Source organism: Mastigoproctus giganteus, chromosome 10, assembly GCF_048544385.1.
Source record: "Mastigoproctus giganteus isolate SK-2022 chromosome 10, ASM4854438v1, whole genome shotgun sequence".
In the NCBI taxonomy this organism is placed as follows: domain Eukaryota; kingdom Metazoa; phylum Arthropoda; class Arachnida; order Uropygi; family Thelyphonidae; genus Mastigoproctus; species Mastigoproctus giganteus.
The window spans coordinates 142612360-142636441 of NC_143584.1; the positions used below are offsets into that span (position 1 = coordinate 142612360).

Sequence of the window (24082 nt, forward strand, 5' to 3'; positions counted from 1 at the left end):
ACCTGAACAGGATCATCAGCAGTCGAACAATCGATATCAAGTGGGCCAATTTGATTCATCCTCTTTCTTAACACACTCTTACTCTAATTTTTGCTTTCCCTGTGCTTATGTCGCACCAAACTGATCCAGCATTGCACTGTCCACCCATGTCAACTGGATGCACTGCCTTAAATTTCATGTTTCTTAACCAACAGCATAACCTTAATCCCATCTTATCCTGTCTGTCCTTTCAGTACACATTGCACTCCCCAAATTCTAATTCTGCATTCCTTATAGAGGTGTGACAGATATAAGGAATGTAATCTCTGATATCCAAACAATATCTGCCTTTGATGTCTTGACCAGCACTTCAACTTCATCAAATTTGTTTACTATACTCCTAGCATTGGTATACATGCAAGTCTACATGCGCCTGCTCTTACTCTTAGTTACTCTAACACAGCTCATGTACGAGGGGGTATCAAAAGGTTCGTACCCTTACCTAGAAATAATAGCCCTAGAAAAGTGAAACTTCACAGGAACTTTAATCCTTTCCTATATATTCTCCATGTATTTCTCCCATCTATGGATCAGTTGTTTAATGCCTTGATCGCAGAAGGCTGCACTTTTTGCCTGAAACCACGATTCCACTTCATTGATGACTGCCTAAGACAAATCAAAGCGGCATCCACGCAATGGTTTTCTTCATTTCTTGAACCAAGAAGAAGTCTGACAGTGCTAGGTCAGGAGAATAGGGTGGCTGCTGCAGTAGTTTGAAGCCGCACTGGGCAACAAAGTTGGTGGTGGCAATGGCCGTGTGAGCTAGTGCATTGTCTGACAGAAGATGGACACCTTTGTTAACATTCCATGCCTTTTCATCTTCACAGCACTGTGTAATTCCTGTAGTATTCTCTGGTAAGTGTGGAACCACAAGGTAGGTAATCTGTCAGAATAACCCCTTTTCTGTCCCAAAACATGGACAACATCGCCTTCTTCACAAATGGAGTGGTCTCTGCCTTTTTGGGAAGTGGGGAGCAGGTGTACTTCCACTCTTTGACATGTCTTTAGTCTCTGGATCATACTGGTACACCCAGCATTCATAATTTGTCACCGACCAATTAAAAAAGTTCTCACATCTGCGTTATCCATCAGTTGGCGAGAACATTGCATTCGACATTGCTTCTGCAAAGGCGTCAGCAATCTTGGAACCCATCGTGGGGAGACATTAGATGTATGCAGATGGTCATGTAAAATGTTATGGGCAGACCTAAAACTAATTCCCACTGCGTTTTGTGATGAAATGAATTGTCACACGTCTGTCACTTAGCACCAGCTGCTCAACCTTTGCAACTGTCTCACTGCCTGTGAATGTTGATGGCCTTCCTTCTCTTGGCTCGTCAAAGACACACTGGAACCCCTGTTTCTACTCTTTTACAGTGTCATTCTGCCCATACACAGCTTTCATTTCTTTGTCAACAATCCTGAGCTTTTTTGCCCTTCAAATGCAGGTATTTATCTTCGATACTCCATGTTGTCAACCATAGCGTCCTTCCTCAGATTCCGAGTTCCACCTCTGGTGTATGATCACCTATGGGAATGAAATTTCAAGTGTTAGTTATTGAATATGTAGACAACTTATATTAAAAATGGCATCTTCCTACTGATGTTTTATCTAGGTCAGGATATGAACTTTTTGATACCCCCTCGTATTTATTTGTTCCATGTTGACTCCCAGCAGTTCTTGAAATTCCCAGCACCTTGCTTTCCAGGCTGCTGCTCATTCCAATAGAAGCAATACAAAAATCACTTTCACATCTGCCTGCAGCTACTGCTAATGTATTAGTCTGGGAATCTCCCCTCCAAACTAGCAGTTTTCCAACCCAACTAAAACTGCCTTGATAGCATCAGTAAATATTCCTGCACCATTTTTATTTAAGTGTATCCCATCCCCATAGAAGTCTCTCCTGTTAACAAGCACAGACTGTGCTGAGAAAATTCTACCCTATGAGCCTTGCACAGTCTCTCCAGGAACAAATTGATTGACAAGGCCCTCATCATATATTCCCTCCTATTGTTTATGGGCACAATTGCAGACATTTTCAAATTTAACCCTAACTTGCGGCTCTTTTTCAACATTGATCTGTACTTGTTAAGTAAGTTCACAGATCTGCTATTAATGTCATTACTGCCACTGTGTACAACAATATCACCTTTTGTGTCCTTAAAAGATATCTGCTCTACAGCGTGATCAACTTTTGCCCCTGGTAAACATACCCTGGTCTTATTCCACCTATCCTTTTAGCACAATATATTTCCTGCTTCCCTGACAATAGAGTCACTGACAATAACTAGCTCTTGTGGGACCAGCACGTTCTGCCTTGAATATTGCCGCTGTGTTGCATGATGCATAAGAGTGAGCCCTGGCATTGAGTTGGGCAGTTGTGAGCTTGATGGGCCCCCATTTTAATTCCTTTGAGGGCATCTACCCTACTCTTCAAACTTTTATAGACACCCATCAGAATGCTGAGTTGGCACCTAATTTCTTCACCTAGCACACACAAAAACATCCTCCTTTGACTCGATCATGTCCTGTTCCAAAAAGGTCTTCAAACATTTCACAAGTTGCACATTTTTTTTTAAACTGTGATGCATTGGAGAATCATCCCCTTCGGTTCTGCCCCTTGCCATAGTATTTCTGCTACTTTGTGCTCATTACTTTGTTTCTCTAGTCTGGGGCATAATTTACATTTAAATACAATTTAATTGATTAACAATGAAAATTAACAAGATTAATAAATTTAATTGATTAATTGACAATATTGCACTAAGCTAATAGATTACTAAATGCAGTGATATGTATTATGGTATCTAGTTTTACATTATACATTTCACCAGGGGGTGGGCAACCTCCTGTCCGCTGTCATTTTCAAAATATATATAATAACCAGCCTGCTGTTTATTATGTATATTTTTGAATTAATGGAATTTTTGACGTAAATTTCAAAATACTCTGCACATTGCTATGACAGATATTGATTCAGCTATCAATTCACTAATAAAAATAACCACTGTCAAATCTCTCATTAAATATTATAAAAATAAATACTGCAATTTTTATTATTAGAATTTTATTTGTATTTTGTTAATTGTATTTTTGTAATTTTATCTTTAATTTGTATATAATTTTTCTTATTAATAAAATTAATTATGTACAGTCAGTTCTGCTATAATGTGCATTTTTGCAATGCAAAAATGCTCCAATGTGACTGATATATTAGGGAACAATGCAGTATAATGTGATTTTTGCATTGCCTCATGTGCGATTTCGTCTGCGAGTGATATCAGGTGAACAAAAACTCGGAACCAAGCTGAATAGCGACCTACACAGCAATACATACGTGTTAACGAAGATTAGAAATAAATGTGTGACAGCTATATTTCCCATTTACTTTCTTGTATTGGTTGGAGACACTAGTCAATTGCTGTATTCACAATATAACATGTTTTCAAGAGCTCACATTTTTCTGTTTGAACAGAAATTTCATGAGGAAGGATGGCGTGAGTGGAGGAACACATTTCTGGAGGTCAATACCATAAAGCAATAAAAAAGATTTGCAGTTCCTGGTTTATTGGGCTTTTATGTTAGTGCAATCTAATTATAAACGGGTAGTAAACCATCTTGCTGCATTTGCGATAATACTGATAGCTGGAATTCTGTAGGTTTTTACTTTATTAGGTGAAATGTGTTTCCCTTTCCATGAAATCTTCAGTCATATAAAAAGTGTAAATAAATTTTCAGAATCTTCTCTTCATTTCTATTTTTTAAGCTTCTTAAACTTCTCACATGTACAATTTGTGCATCCAGTGTTCGTTGTTATTTATTGCTTATCCTTTTTTAATGTTTTAAATTTCACAATCCAAAAAAAAAAAAAAAAAAAAAAAAAAAGAATGTCAGTGAAGAAATATCAATCAAGCAAAACATATCTTGTCAAGATAAAGTGTTATATTTACTGTAATATTTATTTATTTATTAGAAATTTGACATATTTAAACCTGTGTTAGCAATTGTATTGGGTTTCTAACTTTTTTTAGTGTTTTATTTACCAGACTGAACATTTTTTTTGAGTACTCTGCCCCTATACCTATTTTTCCCATAAGCCCTGTTGTTTTTAATGCGCGAAATACCATAACGATGAGATTTTTAGGAACATATGTGCCACGCTATAGCCGAACTGACTGTAGATACAATAAATAACATAAAACTGTTTATATTTTTTCATTATACACCATTTTAATTATCCTAAAAATCATGAAAAGCAAAAAAAAGATTGGCCCGCATGTACTCTGCACATTTCACAGACATTTTATTTGGCCTGCCATTTATAAACATTGCCCACCCCTGGCTTACACTGAACACTATCAAGTTTGAGATATATGTTACACTATACTGTGACAATTGCAATGTTATTCTTGCAATATGGCCTTAGTTGCTAATGCTCCTAAAAACCAAATAACAACAACAGCAATGTTATCCTTAGCTAAACACAAAAAAAGAATATATGCCTAACAAGTGATTAGAACCTTCGAGCTACTTATTTATCACAATTAAAACCCTACTATTCCTCTGCACTACTGGTTACATGCTACAATATTTGTGCCAAAACAGCAATACAATAGTGGTACGAGTAGTGAATTGTAACTTACAAAATCACTAGCTAAATTTAAAAAATAAGCTAACACACTTGACTGAAACTATTTAAAATATTTGTAAAACACAATTTAATATGTTGATTAATCAAGAAGATGGTAAAAATTTCCAAAAAACTTATCCATTTGCAGAAGCTTAAAAATTCTGTCTGACACTTATCTCGTTCCATCAAGGTTGCTGTATTTCCCATTCGGAAATAAACATAATTATACCAACACAGGGCAGAGTATTTTGCAATCTTCAAAAAATACTTATTCACTGCCCTTTATTGAAATTTTGTTTACTATTAAAGAAAATGAAAATTCAAAAGAATGATTGTTACTTTTCAAAAACAATTTATTTCTGTTCTGCACTTCTTTCAGAAAAGAAATTGCTGCTTTGAAGAGACCTAAAGAAGCCAGCAACATTTCTTTGTCTTCCACATTGTCCAGCAGTACAGAACTTCGTCTTCCAGAACCTGTAGAATTTGAAGTAAGATGCTGCATATTTTTGATGTAATGATTACTGTTTTCTGTAACCATTAATATCCTGATTTCCTAATTTAAAGGTACTCATTGTGACTGTGGTTTCTGACAAAGCAACAAATGTGGGAAAAATAATTTCCCAAATACAATATACAGTCAGTGTACTTATCACAATTTAGATTTGCTTTTGTATGCAATCCTAGAATGCAACAAGCTTCTCTAGCCACATTTTTATTCACTCTTATGTGAATCTGAGAGCAAATTGCAAAAATCTACTAAAATTATTCATTTAAAATAATTGTCTTAATATTATATTATATTTTCTACATTAATATAAGCACTGCTTGGCCACTTTTAAAGACAATACAATGAAATAATAGCATTGGACTGCTGTTGGTGTGAATGAATGCCCCAACACAATGTGGCATGGAGTCAACAGGTGATGAAAAGTGACAAAGGAATATTGGACTGTTCGTGTAACTAATTGTCTTCAATTCCCTGGAGTGACATGGGAGAGAATCGTGCTGATGAACATGCTTCTGACTTCTCTGATTTACCTGTTTTTATTGTATATGTTGCTTACAAATTACAATCTGCAGAAATCTGTGGCATGCTAGTAGGTAACTTAACATACTCAACTATTTGGTAAATCATTCAGAAGTCTTTCTTCTCTGTGCTTATCAATTACAGATTGTGAGTCTATGACTGATGAGCACAGAGCAGAAAGACTTACGAAACAGCTTATGAAACACTTGCTGCTTGAAACACAGCAGTAATTGTTTCATAAGGCAAAAACAAAATAGCATGAGTTTGGTCATGTTTCTTTGAAAATGATAGTCACCTTTTTGATCCAATAAATTAGCACAACAACAACAAAAGTTGGTCTTTGGTGATGAGGACCATTTCATCTGTTGGAATGAGTGAATGAATTGGCACCTGCAGATCTGGGGAAATGCCTTTCCATCCTGGGGTTAAAAGAACATGAAAGAAACAGCCCAAGTTGTCTTGACAGCTGTATTGAAAAGAAAATGTTTGAGCCATTACTCTTTGAAGAACACACAATATCAGAAATTGTCTATTTTGACATGCTATACATGGCTGGTTCATTCACATTCATTCACAATTTCATTCACAGGTAGCTGCAGGAAGATGTTCTAAATCTGATTTACCAACACAGTGTTCTCCAAAAAATGTGCTAGGAGTTGAAACTCACATGGAACTTTGTTAATCTTTCAAAACACTGGCCAGCTGTGATCCAGTGGTTAGTGCAGCAGTTCCCAACCTTTTGTCACTCAGTCACGCCTTGAGTTAAAAGAGGCTATATTCATGTCACACATAAGAGTAATTGCCATTCAACACAACAGAGTTTTTCCTCATATTGTGGTTTCAAGGTTGATGTTTCAACCTTGAAGATTATGGCACACTTGGGAATGTCTGGGCTAGTGTGTAGGTTCAAGCCCATACATTGCCATCAAAAATGTATGGCCAATTTCGACTGTGGTGCTGAAAATCAGACCGTCCTTAATTATAATTCGGTATGCATATAGCCACAGTGAATTTGTAAACTCTTCTAGCCTCGGTTTTCTAGAGAACAAATGTAAATTTATTTACTTTTTGAGTTGGCCTTTCACATGGTTTGTATTTCTTAAGTGTGCTGATGGTTTGAGAAATAAAAGATTAAAATTGTGAAGATTGTTTACTGACACCCGGTACTTTTTGCTGCAATGATTAAAATGGATAAAAATTATTTCTGTTGATAATGATACGTAATTAAATCTGGAAATAGTTAAAATACTAGCAGTCCCCATGTGAATAATTCACACATTTAGATAATGAAATATTTTAATAGATTAGATATTGTCTTCTACACAATTTGAAAGGAATTGTAAGATCTGAGGGACATGGGATGAATCCTGGGAATGAAACAGTCTTTCCAGTGCCAATAACTTTTGTTGCTATACAATGTTCATGCAAGCCTTTTACGATAATTTGCATTCCTTTAAGAGTGTAAATTTCTAATTAACATTACAATGGTGTTTAGTTTCAAATGTAGTCTATCCGGTGGTAAACTGGTTGGTGATAAACTGTTCAAAAATTTAATAGGGTATTGCTGTTTGTTCGAACGATCTTCATAATCTACGGTGTCTGCACTATAGTAGGTTTTAGATTCGTGGTGGATTAGTGTTCACAATGTATGAATTTATTTCGGTGCAGTCTTCATTTTTTGGGCACAGTATTGCAAAATTGTTGATATTACTTTCATTAATGGAATCCATTTGGAATGCAAGCCAGATAAGATCATCATAGCTACTTTTAAACCGTATTGGTTTTTCAATATACTCAGGATATATTTCATTCACAGGTAGCATTCCATTTCCAGGTTTCAGTAACCATTGACTAAATTCATTATCTATTATAGCTCACATATTTATGTGTAAGCTTCCTAATTTTGATCAAATTCTAAAGCTGATTTTTATCTATATAACACAACAAATAAAATATAACTATAATTGTACTTACATTTTAAATTTTATTATAATAAATGACAAAACAAAATTATGATGTTTCTGAAATAAAAACAATATTTAATTATAATTTTGCACTTCTGTATTATATTACTATGTTGTTATTTACATTAATGCACCTCTTAGTAAATAATATTTCATGCATTTTACATCCACACACGTGTGGATGATATTAAATGCTTGAGTGAAGTTTTTATGTTCTCAAAAAGTAAATTCTGAAGATTATTAATTTCCTTTTAGCAAACATGCATCCGGTCTCAGTACAGTACTAAACAAGCCACAAGGAATGGTTAAATTACATAAAGCCTCCCATGCACACATATAGCATCAATAAGAGCGATGTCACAGATTATGACTATAGGTTTTGTAACCTTCTATATAAAGGAGCTGCATATAGACTGGTGTTTAAAGAAAGTACAACACCTAGGAATTTCACATTTCTAACCCTTTTTCATGATGATATTTTACAGTAATGACTACCATCACAAATAGAAATATAAACAAAAGATATTTATTAATAGATAAGGCAAAGCTAAGTAATATGTGACAAGTGCTCTCAAAATATTCCAAAATGAGCATTTGCAACCTCTATATAACAGTTTTGGTAAACATGACAATTATGGCTGAAATGTTACCAGAAGCCTTCAGTTTGCTTCAGTGTATCATTTTAAATGGAAAACAAAATGAAAAGTTCACCAGGTGCAAACTAATATTTAGTTGAACCGCCTCTGGCCCTAATGATAGCAGCACACCGTCGAGGCATTGACACAATCAATTTCCGAAGATAATCAACTGATAGTTCATGGTTCCAAACATGAATTATGGTTTCCTGAAGTTCACGAAGGGTCTTTGGTTTCTTTTTAGCAACTGCAGATTCCACACTATGCCAACAGTTCTCTATAAAATTCAGGTCCGGGCTGTTTCCTGGCCAGCTAAGAGTTGTAATGGGCCATCCATTCTTCCAACCATTTTTTCACCTGTAACAAATGTAAACACATTACTGTCAAACCTCTAATGCAGAAATGAAGCTAAAGTAACTACAGAATTGTCTACTTACACTTTTCAGCCAATGACAAGGAGCAGAGTCATCCTGAAAGATGCAGTTACTTGGCAGGTTGAAAAGGTCTCTAATGGTTGGCAGCAATTTGCCTTCCAGTATAGCCAGGTATCCATTGGCATTTACGGAACCTTTTATAAACTGAAGGTGACTTACTCCACAATACGAAATGCACCTCCATATCATTTGGCTGGTAGGGAATTTCACTGTAGACACACCATACAGTCTGGATGGTATTCTTCACGAAGGCTACGGCGAATCGTTTGTCTCCCATCAGAGCCATGCACGTTGAATTTCATCTCATCTGAGAAAATAACTGGCTTCCACTGCTCTGGGGTCCATTTGACATGCTCCTTACGGGTCTTTTTCATTTTTTGTGTGAGGAAGGGCTTCTTCTTAGGATAACGGGCTAAAAGTCCATTTTTGAAGAGGTGTCTTCTGACTGTTACTGCACTGTTTAGAAGGAAGGGGATGAATCAGATTGGTCCACTTGATATTGATGGGTCAACTGTTGATGATCCTGCTCAGGTAGCTAACAAACTAAATGAATATTTTGCATCGACATTCACACATGAGGAGTTATTCAGCAAGGGGAATGCCAGAGGTGTATTCAACTCTAGCAGTAAGCTACAGAATCTTGAAATAACTGGGAGTAAAGTGGAGGAGAAACTGTTGAAGATAAACACAAGAAAGGCACCCGGGGTGGATGGGATCTATCCAATTATATTAAAGGAGGCAGCAAAGGAAGTAAGCAAACCCTTAGCCATAATTATGAGAGCTTCCTTGGACTCAGGGGAGGTACCCATAGACTGGAAATGTGCAAATGTGACCCCAATTCACAAAGGAGGATCAAAGGCTGACACAAGTAATTATAGACCTGTGAGCTTAACTTCTGTTCCAGGAAAATTAATGGAGGCACTGGTTAAAGAAGCACTGCAGGATCATTTAGACAAGACTTCAGTTATAGCTCGGACACAGCATGGTTTTGTTAAGGGGAAGTCTTGCCTGACCAATTTGATTGGATACTATGATGCAGTCACAAAAGAACTGGATGCAGGGAATAGCTTTGATATTATATACTTGGATCTTAGAAAGGCTTTTGATACTGTTGCAGATGGAATACTGCTACACAAATTGGAGCAGTGTGACATTGGAGGCAAATTGCTGCTATGGATAAAGGGATAGTTGAGGGGGAGAAGACAGAGAGTGGTAATCAATGGACACTGCTCATCGTGGACTAATGTTATTAGTGGAGTCCCTCAGGGCTCAGTGTTGGGTCCATTATTGTTTTCTGTATTTATAAATGATATTGATGATGGTATATCAAGCTTAATGTCCAAGTTTGCAGACGATACAAAGGTTTGCACGGTTGTCAAGGACACTACTGACACTATGCTGCTGCAACAGGATCTGGAAAGGTTGAGCAGATGAGCTGAGAGGTGGCAAATGAAGTTTAACATTGACAAATGTAAAGTACTACACATGGGAAACAGCAACCCCAGAGCAACATATCGACTCTGTGGTACTACACTGACAGTGGTAGAGGATGAAAGGGACTTGGGGGTGGTTGTGCAGGCAGATATGAAGTTCTCTGAGCAGTGCAGACGGGCTGCAAGAGTAGCTCATGGAGTATTGTCAGTGATATACAGGAATTTTTCCAGCAGGGATAAGGAGGTGATTATTCCCTTGTATAAGGTAATGGTCAGGCCACACCTAGAGTACTGTATACAGGTCTGGAGGCCTCATTTCAAGAAGGATGTAGAGCTGCTGGAACGAGTACAGAGAAGGGCAACAAGATTAGTGAATGGAACAAAGGGGTGCTCTTACGAAGAAAGGCTTAAGTTTTGCAAATTACAGTGTCTAGAGACTAGGCACCAGCGAGGTGATCTGATAGAGGTGTATAAAGCCTTGAATGGTTTGAGCATGCTCAATGCTGATGGGATTCTTCCTCTAGCTCAGAATAATCACCTGAGAGGGCATAAATTCAAATTGAGGAAAGACAGATGTAGGATAGACGTGCGGAAATTTGCCTTTAGCCAGCGGGTGGTTGGTTGGTGGAACAGACTTCCATCCCTTGTAGTGGAGGTTGGTAGCCTAAATAAGTTTAAGGCTCAGCTGGACAGGTATTTTGAACGAACAGAGGGGTGAAGTGGAAGTGGTTTTTTTTTTTTTTTTTTGGCTGATGCTGCATAAGCTTGCTTTCTTGCATCAAATGCCTCTACTAATGCTAAAATGCTAATGCACTTGCTACCACTCCTGTATGTTCTTCCCATTCTCTTTTCGGTTCGACGAACAAGCTTTACGGTTTTTAAGGCATAAACACTTCAAAACGTGGTCCTGTTTTGGCATAGAGACTCGTTTGCATCCAGTTCCTTTTTTCATTTCAGCAGAACCAGTATTCTTGAGTTTGGAAAGAAATCTACTCACTGTCGACTGATTACAAGGCACTGTATAAGCAATATGACCGGAAGAACATCCTTCCTCACGTAAAGCAATAGCACTCTTTCTTCATGGCATCAACTGCACGTAACTCGCCATCCTGACACAAGCAAGGAGTGACTGCAACTCTTGCAGAGTGTGCTTATATAGCTGAAAGTAACAACTGATGCAATATTACATCATCACCTACACGTGTCAATCTTATCTGAAGCAATCTGTAAGAAATATTGCCTTATACTTATGTTATTCAGATGACAATTACAATTTTAAGGGGTGATGTACTTTCTGTGAACGTGCGTGCGTGTCAGGTTAGTTGACCTAACTATATGTATGACCTATATCATCAGATAAACATATCTGTATTACCCTTGTTTTCCCTCCCTTCTACCAACGCCATTGCAATACCTTTGTTCCTGTACAGAAGCATATAATTTAAAATCTCTAACGATATGCTTCTTGTGAATTAACGATGAACAGACACAATTTGGCCTTAGTAGCCCTTGTGTCATTCAAATCATTACCAACAACAACACCTTTGTGCAAGTGTATTCCTTCTCTAAAAAATGAGGCAGATTGAATGGTAATGTAATAATTGAAGAATACTAAAATTGACATTGATATCACTGATAGAAAGTTTTTTATTTGCATTTAATTTCTGATTTAGTACTTTTTGAATAGATGATCTCACTGTTGGGTTAAAGCTCATCAGTTTAAACCTGTTTAGTTTCAGTGAGTATCGACAGGCAGTTGTCTTCTGTTGGATTCTGGGACACACTGGAATACCAGTTAATGAATTTGTAGATTATGCAGCCAAACATCCAGTCAGCATAGATGGAATGCATTTTCAATTACCAGTTTATGATTAGAGATCCACTATCCAAAGAATATGCAAAAATCAGTGAAAACATAGTTGCATAGTATAATTCAACAGTTAGAACTCCAGTCACACCTGTCATTCTCCAGCTTTCACCAAATCTGACAGGGGCGCCTCCGTAGCCAGGTGGGAAGGAGCAGCAGTGCGTAGTACACGCTTCTTGATTAGACCGGGGTTCGAGCCCGTCCCCACCAAATACGGAGGATGCGGAAAGGTCAGGGAATGACCACCGCATATCCCGGAGCAATATGGCCTTAGTTGCTAATGCTCCTAAAAAAAAACCAAAATAAAATAACAAAAAATCTGACAGGAATAAGTTATCCTAGTAAGAATCTGAATAGGACATGTAAGACTTGCTCTTTTCTGTTCGTGGGAGAATATTCTTGTCAACGTGCACACTGTCATTTGTCCCTTAAAGTAAAACATATACATATTGAATATACCTTGTATAACATTCCCATTTGGCTTCCTTCAGCTCTTTCTTTAACTTACAAGAACCTCTGTTACTCTTCCATATCTTAGGATCAATGCATTGCTCAGACTTTTTCCCATTTTTTTTTAGAAACAAACAATATGTAAATTCGCTTTCGAAGTTATCTTACTTATTCTTTTGGCAGTTATGCTTTACCTCAAGTACAGATGGGTGCAATATAGTTTAAGTGGCTCTTGTGTCAGAAACTCCTATAACAGCAACAACTCAAGTGGCAGTCTTCTGCTGCTTCTTTCATTGCTATCAGTAAACTAGATTTTTCAGATTTTTTTTACCTGTTTAAATTTAATGTATCATTTTAATAAGAGTTTCAAAAATATTCTAGACTCCTTTGGTGATCTTTTTGATTCATAGCAAAGTATTGCTTCAAAAAATTGAGTGTCATTTATAGATTTATAAATGCTCCTCAATTAACTTTATTTACCTTATAGTTTTTGGCAAGAGGACTAACTTCATGTTAGCTATAATAGGAGATGGCTAACTCTCAATCATGATTAATGAAAGCTATTGACAACTATCTGTGCCACACAAGAAATTATTCAAGATCTATGCAGAGCTATTTTTAGCATATTTTTGCTCTTATTTATTTCATCCCATAACTTATCTTAACAAAACTGTCACATCTGTCTTTACATTAATAAAATTTTTATTTTTAATTTATGGCTTAAAGAAGATAATCATGATTAATGAAAGCTATTGACAACTATCTGTGCCACACAAGAAATTATTCAAGATCTATGCAGAGCTATTTTTAGCATATTTTTGCTCTTATTTATTTCATCCCATAACTTATCTTAACAAAACTGTCACATCTGTCTTTACATTAATAAAATTTTTATTTTTAATTTATGGCTTAAAGAAGATACATAAGATGCATACATATTAAAGAAAATGCATACACACTTGGCAGCATAACATTTCATGCCATTAATCCTAGTTTGCTGTGCCTGCAGTTGTATTTTTGATGTGACTTACTGCTTCATTAAAAAAATTCTGATGAGCAAAGTGCCCTGTGTCACTTTATCTCAATTCTGCAGTACAAAAAATCTCTGTGCTGCAGAATTGAGAACAATTCATAGTTTACTGATTATAGCATCACTGAATTTTGAGAATGTAGAGTGTTTCATTAGATGGTGATGAATAAATGTATGTTTTATCAGTTTACTTTTGTATATGCATTACTTTTATAATTAATAATATGCATTTATTTTTATTATTTCATTTAGTATTTGAGGAATATTCTCTTTGAGTACATGATGGGAAAGGAACAATTTGTAAGTTTTTAATCATGCAATATACAGTTTCAATAAATATTTTTTCTTAAGTTGTATATAGATGGGTTAATTATAAAGTCCTTAACTATTTTTTAAAAATCAGAATGGTAAAATGAGACCTCATAGGAAAAGAAACTTTTTACGCAGTTAGGCATAAAATTTAATGGAGATTGTATGTTTTTTATTATTTTTTTGTGAAACAAAAAATAGTTGGTGTCCACCACAACTAAGGCTTTATTTATTGTACAAAACATGTACAGAAATTACCATGGTACAGTATGTCAAAGATTCCACCTTGATCTATAAGTTGAGAAGGAATAATTTTCACACTTATTTACAGTAATTCTGAAACATATAACTGAAACCTCATGTTGAATGTTACTCTTTTAAGGAATAAAGAAACAAGAGTAAAGTCCAGAAAGACTTTAGTCCTCTAAAGAGGCCAAGCATTAGGGAAATTCCTACCAATTATTTTATCAGGTGCAAATGTTTCATACAGTAGAGTAGAAACCGGCCAAACAATATGCTGCACTGCCTCAGTATGCATAAATATTGTGTCTTTGAAGGCATTGGCACTCTCATAAATGTCATAAAATCTCACCTAACAGAATTTTATATAGCATTGTCTTCTAACTGTTGTTTCCTTTCCATCAGAACTGGCACTCTTGAAAAAGAATAGCCTAAGGATAAATGAAGCAGTGAAACTACACCACATGTAATTTGAGAGCCAAATTTGACAATTATGAGTATTGCTGCCGCACTCAATGAAAAATTTGTTTCATCATTCTAAAACATTTGTCAATTAAGATGGTTCTGTTTTTCCACTTTATTCTGCTCCCATTGGTTATAGGTAACATTTTTAGGCTTATGTGAAGCTAATTTTTGAGAATACCGTGTGATTTTAGGGTACATTATATATATACTATTGTTTTTATATGCATTTCATCTTTTTGGCATAGCTTCCTCAATAATCTCAACTAAATTAGCAACAATATACACTTTAACAAAAATGATTCGTCTCACCCCAAAAAAAATTTCATAACAGATCTCCAGCTGTCTTATCTTATCTGAATGAAATAAAAACAAAGTTGCATCTAAAAAATTTAAATGAAGAACTATATTTTCATAAACTTTTAATTTAAGGTACTTTCGAACCCACTGATCCTATAAAAACTCAGCACTGACTATCTTGTCTTACTTTACAGAGTGAGACAAGACAGTCATCATCATCACAAAGCTTACAGGTCTGTAATTACTTTCCTTCACCCTTTGATTCCCCTCCCCATGTGAAAGGAGAGAGATTTTTGCACATCTCCAATCTATAAGTATCTCTCCTGAATCCATGGATGCTCTCACTCTTATGGCCAAAGGTATGCATATCTGTTTTTCTGCTTCTTTTATTTAATATAATTGGATAAATCCCATCCATTTTTGTATAGTTTTTATTTTTTTTAAATAGTTAAGGACTTTTTAACTACACCCTGCATATCTGCTAAGCTTACAGCTCAAGTTTTTTTAGATTGGAAAATAAGTTGAAATTGTGATTCACAATTAATTCATGAATTAATTGTCAATGTTTACACTGTCTTAATAGTTTATGAAAGCAGGATATTTGCAATTTTACATGATATAATTTTTTTTTTTTTTTTAATCTTAGTATTTGAAGAAACTTTCAGTAAATGTTTCCCTCCAAAATTTCCCAAAATTTTACATTTTCATGCAAATATTCAAATACAAAATTGTAATAGTTTATTATATTCAGGTGTACTTCTAATGTATATGTTGAAGGGGTTATTAAATGCCTAGCTATTATAGCTGCCTATAATACCTAGGTAGCTATTATAGCTACCCAGGCAGCTCATTGAATGCTGCCTAGGTATTATAGCTACAAAAAAAAATCTCTGCATGGAAAGAAACAGAAATTTTTTGCAAAAATAAAACTGTTCTTTGAATGCCAAGGGAATTGAAATCAAGTAAAGTACAGACCTGTAAATTAAAGAGAGGCAATGTAAGCTTGATTTCCTTATTTCTTTGTTATAAGCCAGGGTTGGGAACTATTTTACATTGGAAGGCCATATTTTATTTAACCAAGATAGTATTAGGCCCCATGCCTCCAATTTAATTTATACAAAATATATATTTTTGTAGGCATATTTACAATTTTAATTAAGCCTGTTATTGTATGAGGAATTTAAACAAATAATTAGCGAAGCTATTTATTTGTTTAGCAAAGATGATAGCAAAACTAAAAATGGACAGATTTAGACAACAAACCATTTAATGACTTTTTTTGCGACTGCTTAATGCTAGATAGTAGTCTGTTATTTGGTTCTAGCATTGTTGACATAGGTTTAATTGTTCTTCCAAGTGAATATCCATCATCTGAGATCTCAAGCTTGTTTTTATTTGTGTCATATATGAAAATGTTGATTCACAATGGTAGGTTGTGCCAAAACAGGGCAGCATTCAGTGAGCATGTATGATGTAGATGCGGATATTCAACAGCATTTTTTCATATTTGAAGAGGATCCTTCTTTGCATCAAATAGAGACTTCAAGAATATTATCATCTGAGAGCTCAATTAATTCCATCTGTAGTAGTAGAGGAATGTGATGCAAGAAAGCAAGCTTATGTAGCATCAACCAAAAAAAAAAAAAAAATTCACACATCCATTCCCTCTAAATATTTGCCCAGTTCCTCTTTGAATTTATTTAAGCTATCAGCTTCCACAACGACAGATGGAAGTCTGTTCCAGCAATCAACTACCTGCTGGCTGAAGGCAAATTTCTGCACATCTATTCTATAACTCTCTTTCCTCAATTTTAATTTATGCCATCTCTGGTTTGTAATCTGAGCAAGAGGAAGAATCCCATCAGAATTGAGTCTGCTCAACCCATATACTGACTGAGGTGTATAAGGCCTTATACACCTCACAATACCCCATGACCTGCTCTGGTATCCTGTCTGCACTGCTCAGAAAATTTCATATCTGATTGCACAATTACTCCCAGGTCTTTTTCAATCTCTACCACCCTAAGTGTAGTACCATACAGTTGGTGCATTTCCCTCGGGTTACTTCTACCCATATGCAGTACTTTGCATATGTCAATGTTAAAATTCAATTGCCACTTCTCAGTTCATATGCCCAATTTTTCTTTTCAGGATCTAGAAAATGCTGCCATTACTGTCATTAACAACCCTGCCAACCTTTGTACCATCTACAAACTTTGACATTAAGCCTGTTATACCTCCGTCAATATCATTAATAAATAGACAAAACAACAGTAGGTCCAACACTTGAACCCTGGGGACTCCACTAATAACATTAGTCCAGAAGAGCAGCATCCATTGATTACCATTCTGTCTTATTCCACTCAACCATCCTTTTATCCCTTGTAGGAACTTGCTCTTGATACCATACTGCTTCAATTTTTACTTGGTCCTTGAGGTTGTCACAGACATTCTCTCAGATATGCCAGACAAGCTGTACTTGCTACCTGGGAGTCTAAAACGCTGATGGAACTGATATTTGGGTGACACTCAAGTCAAGTGGAACCAATTTCGGCGAAGTCCGGACTGTCTGTGGCAGCCAAATCCTCTGCTTGCACCTTCACAATGGTGGGACTGTTAGTAATCCTGGGTATAACCTCCATGCACAAGTACATGGTGGATGACCACCCAGGTGTGAACCATCGTAAGCAGGGGTCGAGGTGTGGCGCCCACACCACATGGAGGAATGTCACCCCTCTATGTTACCAGGCAGTACTAGGTGGTAGATGACTCTCATCAACTGGTGCAATACCACCACTCTGCTTATTGGAGGCTTGAAGTGGTCGAACCCATGTTTAGTCTCTAGAGCTAAGTTCTAGTCAACCCTTCCCCATCAGCAGTATGATTGATGCCTTTTGAGGTTATGATGAACATCATGGCGAGATCCAATATTCCTTACATTTCGAGGATACAGTTCTAAAACGGTGTTCGCAGGCCGGCCGCTAGTTAGTACACTGAACCGAACCTATTGGTAACTCTCTAGAAGGCTTCCGGATCAGCTAGTGCATAATCTTGCTACCTCTACTCTGCCAGATAATGACTGGAGGAAGTCTAAGTAGTGTGTATGCAGGGAGCATTGTCGAGGACACGTTATGTCAAGGATCTGGGTATATTCTTACCATGTGTACGTCATATCCAAAAATTTCGTTACTTCATACAGCATGTCCCACCCACTTTTTCTTACTATTGAATACACCATGAATTGTCAAACTAATAGAGCAAACTTATCTGTGAAAAGATCTAAACTTCCCAAGCACTTCCTAATTCATTTCACAAATATACGTGGTCTCATTTCTAATCTCAACAATGTCCATTTCCACTTGCAGTCTGCCAAACCCCATGTACTTTTTCTGACAGAATCTCAGTTATCAGTTGATTCAACTACTGCTCACCTTAGATGCCCAAATTATTTGCTGTATGATTCCTTTTGCCTCAAAGGTGGTACTTGTGCTTATGTCCCTTCTGATATTCCCAGTCAGAAACTTGGCAATTTGGAATCTCCTCTCTTTGATCTTCTCTGGCTTAAAATCTCTCTACCTCATTGTGTCAAATTCATCTGTTGTCTCTACCGTTCTCCCAACTCCACTAATCACTTGGAGCCCTTTGACTTCCCCTCTTTGCAACTTGGCTTTCTCCAGTGCAACTTTCCTAACAGTGAAGTAATTTTCCTTGGTGATTTTAATGTTCACAACTCCAGCTGGCTTCTGTTTTATAGTCACACCGACCCAGCTGGTCAAGATGCTGAGGCTTTTGCAATTACTAATGACCTTGCACATATTGTTCATTTCCCTACAAGAATACTAGACATTCCTAATCATACAGCCAATACACTTGATCTTTTTCTCACAAACAACCCTTCTAAGTACGCGGTCAAAGTGACAGGACCTTCAGGCACTTCAGATCACAACTTGGTGATTGTCTCTTCTCCAATGGACCCTTTATCTCATGGCTATTCCGAACCTCGTGTTGTTTGGCATTACAAGAATGCAAAATGGGATGACCTGCGAGACTTCTTTTCTTCTTTTCCTTGGTCGGATTACTGTTTCAAAACTTCTGATGTCAACGTTTGCTCAGATCGTGTCAGCGAAATTATTCTTGCAGGAATGGACTCCTTTATCCCACACTCCACTTTAAAATCTCATCCTTTATCTAAACCTTGGATTTCCAATAAATGTGCTAAGGCTGTTCAAGAGAAGAATGTTGCATATCATAATTGGCTTGTTTCTAATTCTCCAGTTTCATTTTCTGCGTACACCAAAGCTCGCAACAATTGTAAAGCAGTTGTTAATCAATCAAAACTAGAGTTTGAACAGGCTAAGAGTAGAAAACTTGCTTCTTGCCCTAATGGTAGCCGAGCATTCTGGTCTCTTGACAAAGCTATTGGCCGCAACTTTTGCCCACCTCTACCCAAACCAGATGGTTCTGTTATCACTTCAGCCAAGGATAAAGCTGACCTGCTAGCATCCCATTTTTCTTCCAACTCATGCATTAATGATCTTGGTAAAACACCTCCCACCATTCCCAACATGCTCCATTCAATGCCTCCTGTGGTCTTCTGTCAAAAGGATGCCAGAAGGATTTTGACGAATCTTGATGCTAAGAAAGCTCCAGGTCCCGATGGTATTTCTCCACTTGTTCTCAAAACCTGTGCTCCTGAACTTACTCCTATTCTTTGCTGCCTTTTTTCACTTTCTTATTCCAAAGGTGTTTTTCCTTCTTCTTGGAAATTTGCTCATATCCAGCCAGTTCCTAAAAAGGGTGACAAATCCCTCCCATCAAATTATCATCCCATTGCAATTACTTCTACTCTTTCTAAAGTAATGGAGAAATCAATTAACCGCCAACTCTTAAACTACCTAGAAACCTTCCGTCTGATCAACGATCGCCAGTATGGATTCCATCAGTGTCGATCCACTGGTGATATTCTGGCTTATGTTACCCATTTATGGACTACTTCAATGGAAAGGTTCGGTGAAACACAAGTAGTTGCTCTTGACACCTCAAAGGCTTTTGATCATGTTTGGCATAAAGGTCTTCTAAACAAGCTTCCATCTTATGGTTTGCCAACTGTTTTTAGTAATTGGTTATCCAGTTTTCTCTCTGATCACTCACTGAGGGTGATGGTAGATGGCTCTCTGTCTTCTAACTTCTCCACTAATGCTGGTGTCCCCCAAGGTTCAGTTCTTTCCCCCACTCTTTTCCTCTTGTATATTAATGACCTTCCTTCCATTGACTGGAAATCTTATCCATAGTTTTGCCGATGATAGCACATTGCATTCAACTTTCCATTTTGAGAAACCTTGTCCTGCTCAATCAGCTTCAACTTCTCAAAAATCTGCTACCAATTCCTTAAATGCCAATCTTCGGGTAATTCTCCAGTGGGGCAAAGACAACTTAGTTGATTTCAACCCTTCTAAAACTCAGTCTTGTCTTATATCTCGCAAAAAGGATTCTTCTGCTCCTGTGCTTATCTTTAGTGACACTCCGATTTCTAGGCAAAATGATATTCTCTTTTGGGGATTACCCTGACTTCTAATCTCTCTTGGCACAAGCACATTACAAATATTGCTTCCTCTGCATCTAAAAAACTTGGTTTCTCTTTTGCTCTCAGCGTTAATTTTCTTCCAAACAGCTGCTCACTCTGTATAAATTGCAAATCCGCCCTGCCATGGAATATTGTTCCCACATCTGGGGTAGTGCCCCCAAAACCTCTCTCAGTCTTCTCGATTCCATTCAGAAAAGGTCAGTTAGGTTAATTAACGATTCATCTTTAACAAAGTCTCTCCACTCACTGTCTCATAGATGTACTGTTTCCGCTGCATAGCTCTTCTACAGATACTTCCATGGGCACTGTTCTTCTGAATTGGCTTCTATAATTCCCGCTCTCTCTTTTAAAAGTCCGAACACGTGCCGCCACCAGCCAACATCCATTTACTGTCCAACTCCAAACTCAAAGAACCAACTTTTCATCTTCCTTGTTTATTCATTCAACTGCCGTTTTCTGGAACAGCCTTCTTTCATATGTATTTCCTGAAAATTACAGCGTACAGAAGTTCAAGTTTAATGTCAACAAATATCTTCTTTCGTCTTCTCAACCTCCAACCCAAGCACAGTACTAAGTACTATATTATCTAATACCTCTCGTGTTTGGGGTTTACATTTAAAAAAAAAAAAAAAAAAAAAAAATTTTTTTATCGTAGTCTTCATGCGCAACAGTGTAAAAAGCTTTCCTGAAACCCGAGTATATGATATCAAAATTATTTTTTGCATCCAGTTCCTTTGTGACCACATCATAGTATTCAATCAAATTGTTTAGACAAACTTCACCTTAACAAACCCCATGCTGTGTCTGAATTATTACTGCAGTCTTGTCTATATGATCCTGCAATGCATCTTTAACCAGTGACTCCCTTATTTTCCCCAGAACTGGTTTGGGTTAAGTTAGTTTAGTTAAAAAATTGGACTTTTTAATCATTTCTGATTTTATGAAAATTTCTCATTTCCTTATATTAAAAATGAATAGGTGCATTATAGCCATAGTAGCTTATGTACCCTTAAACCCCCATAACAACAACAACAACAACTAGAAATCTTTTATAAATCCTTTCAAACTCTTGACTACACCTACCATTGGTTGTAAAATTCATGTCGCATTGCGTTGCAGAATCACTAGCTTAATGTTGGACAAATTTTGAATCTGGGGATGTGTAGGGCAGTTATCAACTAACAATAAAATATTTTTCTTCTTTTTGAATAGCTCCTTATTCCAATCATTTATGTATTGCCGAAAAATATCCGATGTCATCCAAGCTTTCTTGTTCGTAGTGTTAATCCACAGGAAGTTTCCTTATGTTTTTGAAAGACCATGGTTTTAACAATATTCTGATAACAAACAGTTTTTTTTTTATCAGTTCCTGTCATATTCGTGCATACGAGGACCATCAAGCGAGTCTTTGATTATTTCCACCAACACATTTTTCCCATTTGAATTTAAATGTGTTGTCAGGTGTCAAATTATAGAAAAGTCCCATTTCATCAGTGTTGTAGATGTCTTTGTCATCGAAATCTTTCCTGATTTCTGCGCAAACACTGTCAATCCATCATTTGCCATTATTGGATCTGCAGATCGAGATTCTCCACTAATTTTTGCATAAACAATATTATGTCAGTTTTTAAATCGATCCAGCCAACCGTTGTTACATACAAAATCGTTGCATCCAAATTGTTTAACAAATTTTTCCACTTGAGCCTTCAAGATTGGCCTGTCTGTTGAAAATCCAGCAATTTTTTTGTGTAGTGAACCATTGAAGCATTGCTTCATCAATGTCTGTAACCTCGCACTTTCTAAATTTTTTGTTTTCGGTTATTCTTTTCCAGTGTCAGTATGTAAACATGTTTATTCTTCCACAATGTCGATACTGTTGAAGAGGACTTAGAAAACTTTTTACACACTTCAACATTTTTTGTTACCACATTCTAACTCACGAATAATTTCGAATTTTTTGCAAATCGAGAGACACTTTCTTTTGTTACTAGACATGTTTCTGAAGAAAGGGTTCATTTCTAAATGATTTTATGTTTAAATAAATGTAAAATGATCTGCATACAAAGTTCTTAGAAGTCCCAAAATAAATTTATGGTTCACTCACATGGAGGCCTTCATTGCACTAGAAATTGCAATAGCATGGTGTGAGCAACAGTCTGAATGCAGTTCTACGGAGATATTGTTATTAAGGTGGATGAGAGACCTCACTGTGAAAAAAAGACAATCTTGCATGGTTCAAATAAAAATTCAAGATTACATATTTTAAAAAATAAACCTTCCCAAGATTCACTATACTCTTGTGCATTTATTCCTCTTATGCACTTATTTCTGTTTATGTAAAAAAAAAAAAAAAAAAAAAGGTTCGATTTATAGTCAAAACCATGTAAAACAATTAGGTAAGTTTAATTACACTTTGTTTCGTATAAACTGGGTATTTTCATGTATGTTTGATTATCCGAACTGTTTGATTAACTGAACCAACTTTGGTTCCAATTAGTTCAGATAAATCGATGTTCTACTCTATATTATTTTTAAATTCTACATTTTTGCATCTCTGGTTTTTATGTACCTGAGGAAAATGGCGTGCTTGCTCTGCAGTACTTATGGTTATGATTGCTTCACCAAGTCCCAGTGTTGATCATCTTTGACAATAAAACCTTTTCTAAAATACATAATAACCTTTTCATGCATTTTAAAATGCCACACTCCTCTAAACTACTTAATTATTCTTTAGGCAGCATATGAACAGTTACAAATCTGTGCAAGTTGTTATATTTCCTTTGTCAATATTTAAAAATGGATGAAGGTACTATGTTGTTATTTACAAATGGCAAACTAAAAGTTCTAAATACATTCAATAAACTAAATGTGTTTACTGAATCATACCTGTCCTTATAATTGTTCAGGTTTGTGTTCAGATGTAATAGTTCATGTTTGTGTCATGAAATCCGGAAATTCTTAATTATCCTTTAGGCAGCATATGAACAGTTACAAGTCTATGCAAGTTGTTATATTTACTTTGTCAATATTTACAAATGGATGAAGGTACTATGTTGTTATTTACAAATGGCAAACTAAAAGTTCTAAATACATTCAATAAACTAAACATGTTTACTGAATCATACCTGTCCTTATAATAGTTCAGGTTTGTGTTCAGGTGTAATAGTTCAGGTTTGTGTCATGAAATCCAGAAATGCTTATTATCAATGACTATCTTATTCACAAATAGCAATTAAACAATCCCATTACTTTCTAACACATTTCTCCATGTGATTAGAACGTGGCAAAAACTTAAGGCTCTGAGATAAAATCATCATCCTGCACAGTCAGCTCTAACAACTGCTTTGGCAAAAGATTAATCTGAGAACTAAATTTTTCAATTGTTGGCCATTTTCCCAAAAATAGCTGAAAAAATTGGTGGTGCCAAATTTGGAAGGTTCAGTTGTATTTGATATTTTTGCTGTCTTTGATACATCTATTAGGTGAATGCTATAGGACAGGAAATCAATGAGCCATATCCACAAGTAACACATAAGAAAAGATATGGGAATATGACCATGCAATAAACAGATGATATAATAGTTTTAGCTTTGCTAGACCCTATGAATATGTGCTGTGCAATAATGTAGCCCCCCCCCCCTTTTTGAACTTTGACTCCTATTGGAACTGTATTGGAC

The 24082-nt window shown here is 36.3% G+C and overlaps 1 protein-coding gene across 2 annotated transcripts in view; it reads left to right on the top strand.

Annotated features, from left to right (window-relative positions):
- The window catches only part of LOC150079328 (uncharacterized), a 486833-nt gene that overhangs the window by 435445 nt on the left and 27306 nt on the right, over positions 1–24082 (top strand). For both annotated transcript variants that reach the window (XM_090382736.1, XM_090382738.1), the window contains 2 exons: positions 5050–5158; positions 13763–13810. In XM_090382736.1, coding sequence (XP_090238862.1) covers positions 5050–5158; positions 13763–13810 — 157 coding nt within the window. The remainder of the gene's footprint in view (positions 1–5049; positions 5159–13762; positions 13811–24082) is intronic.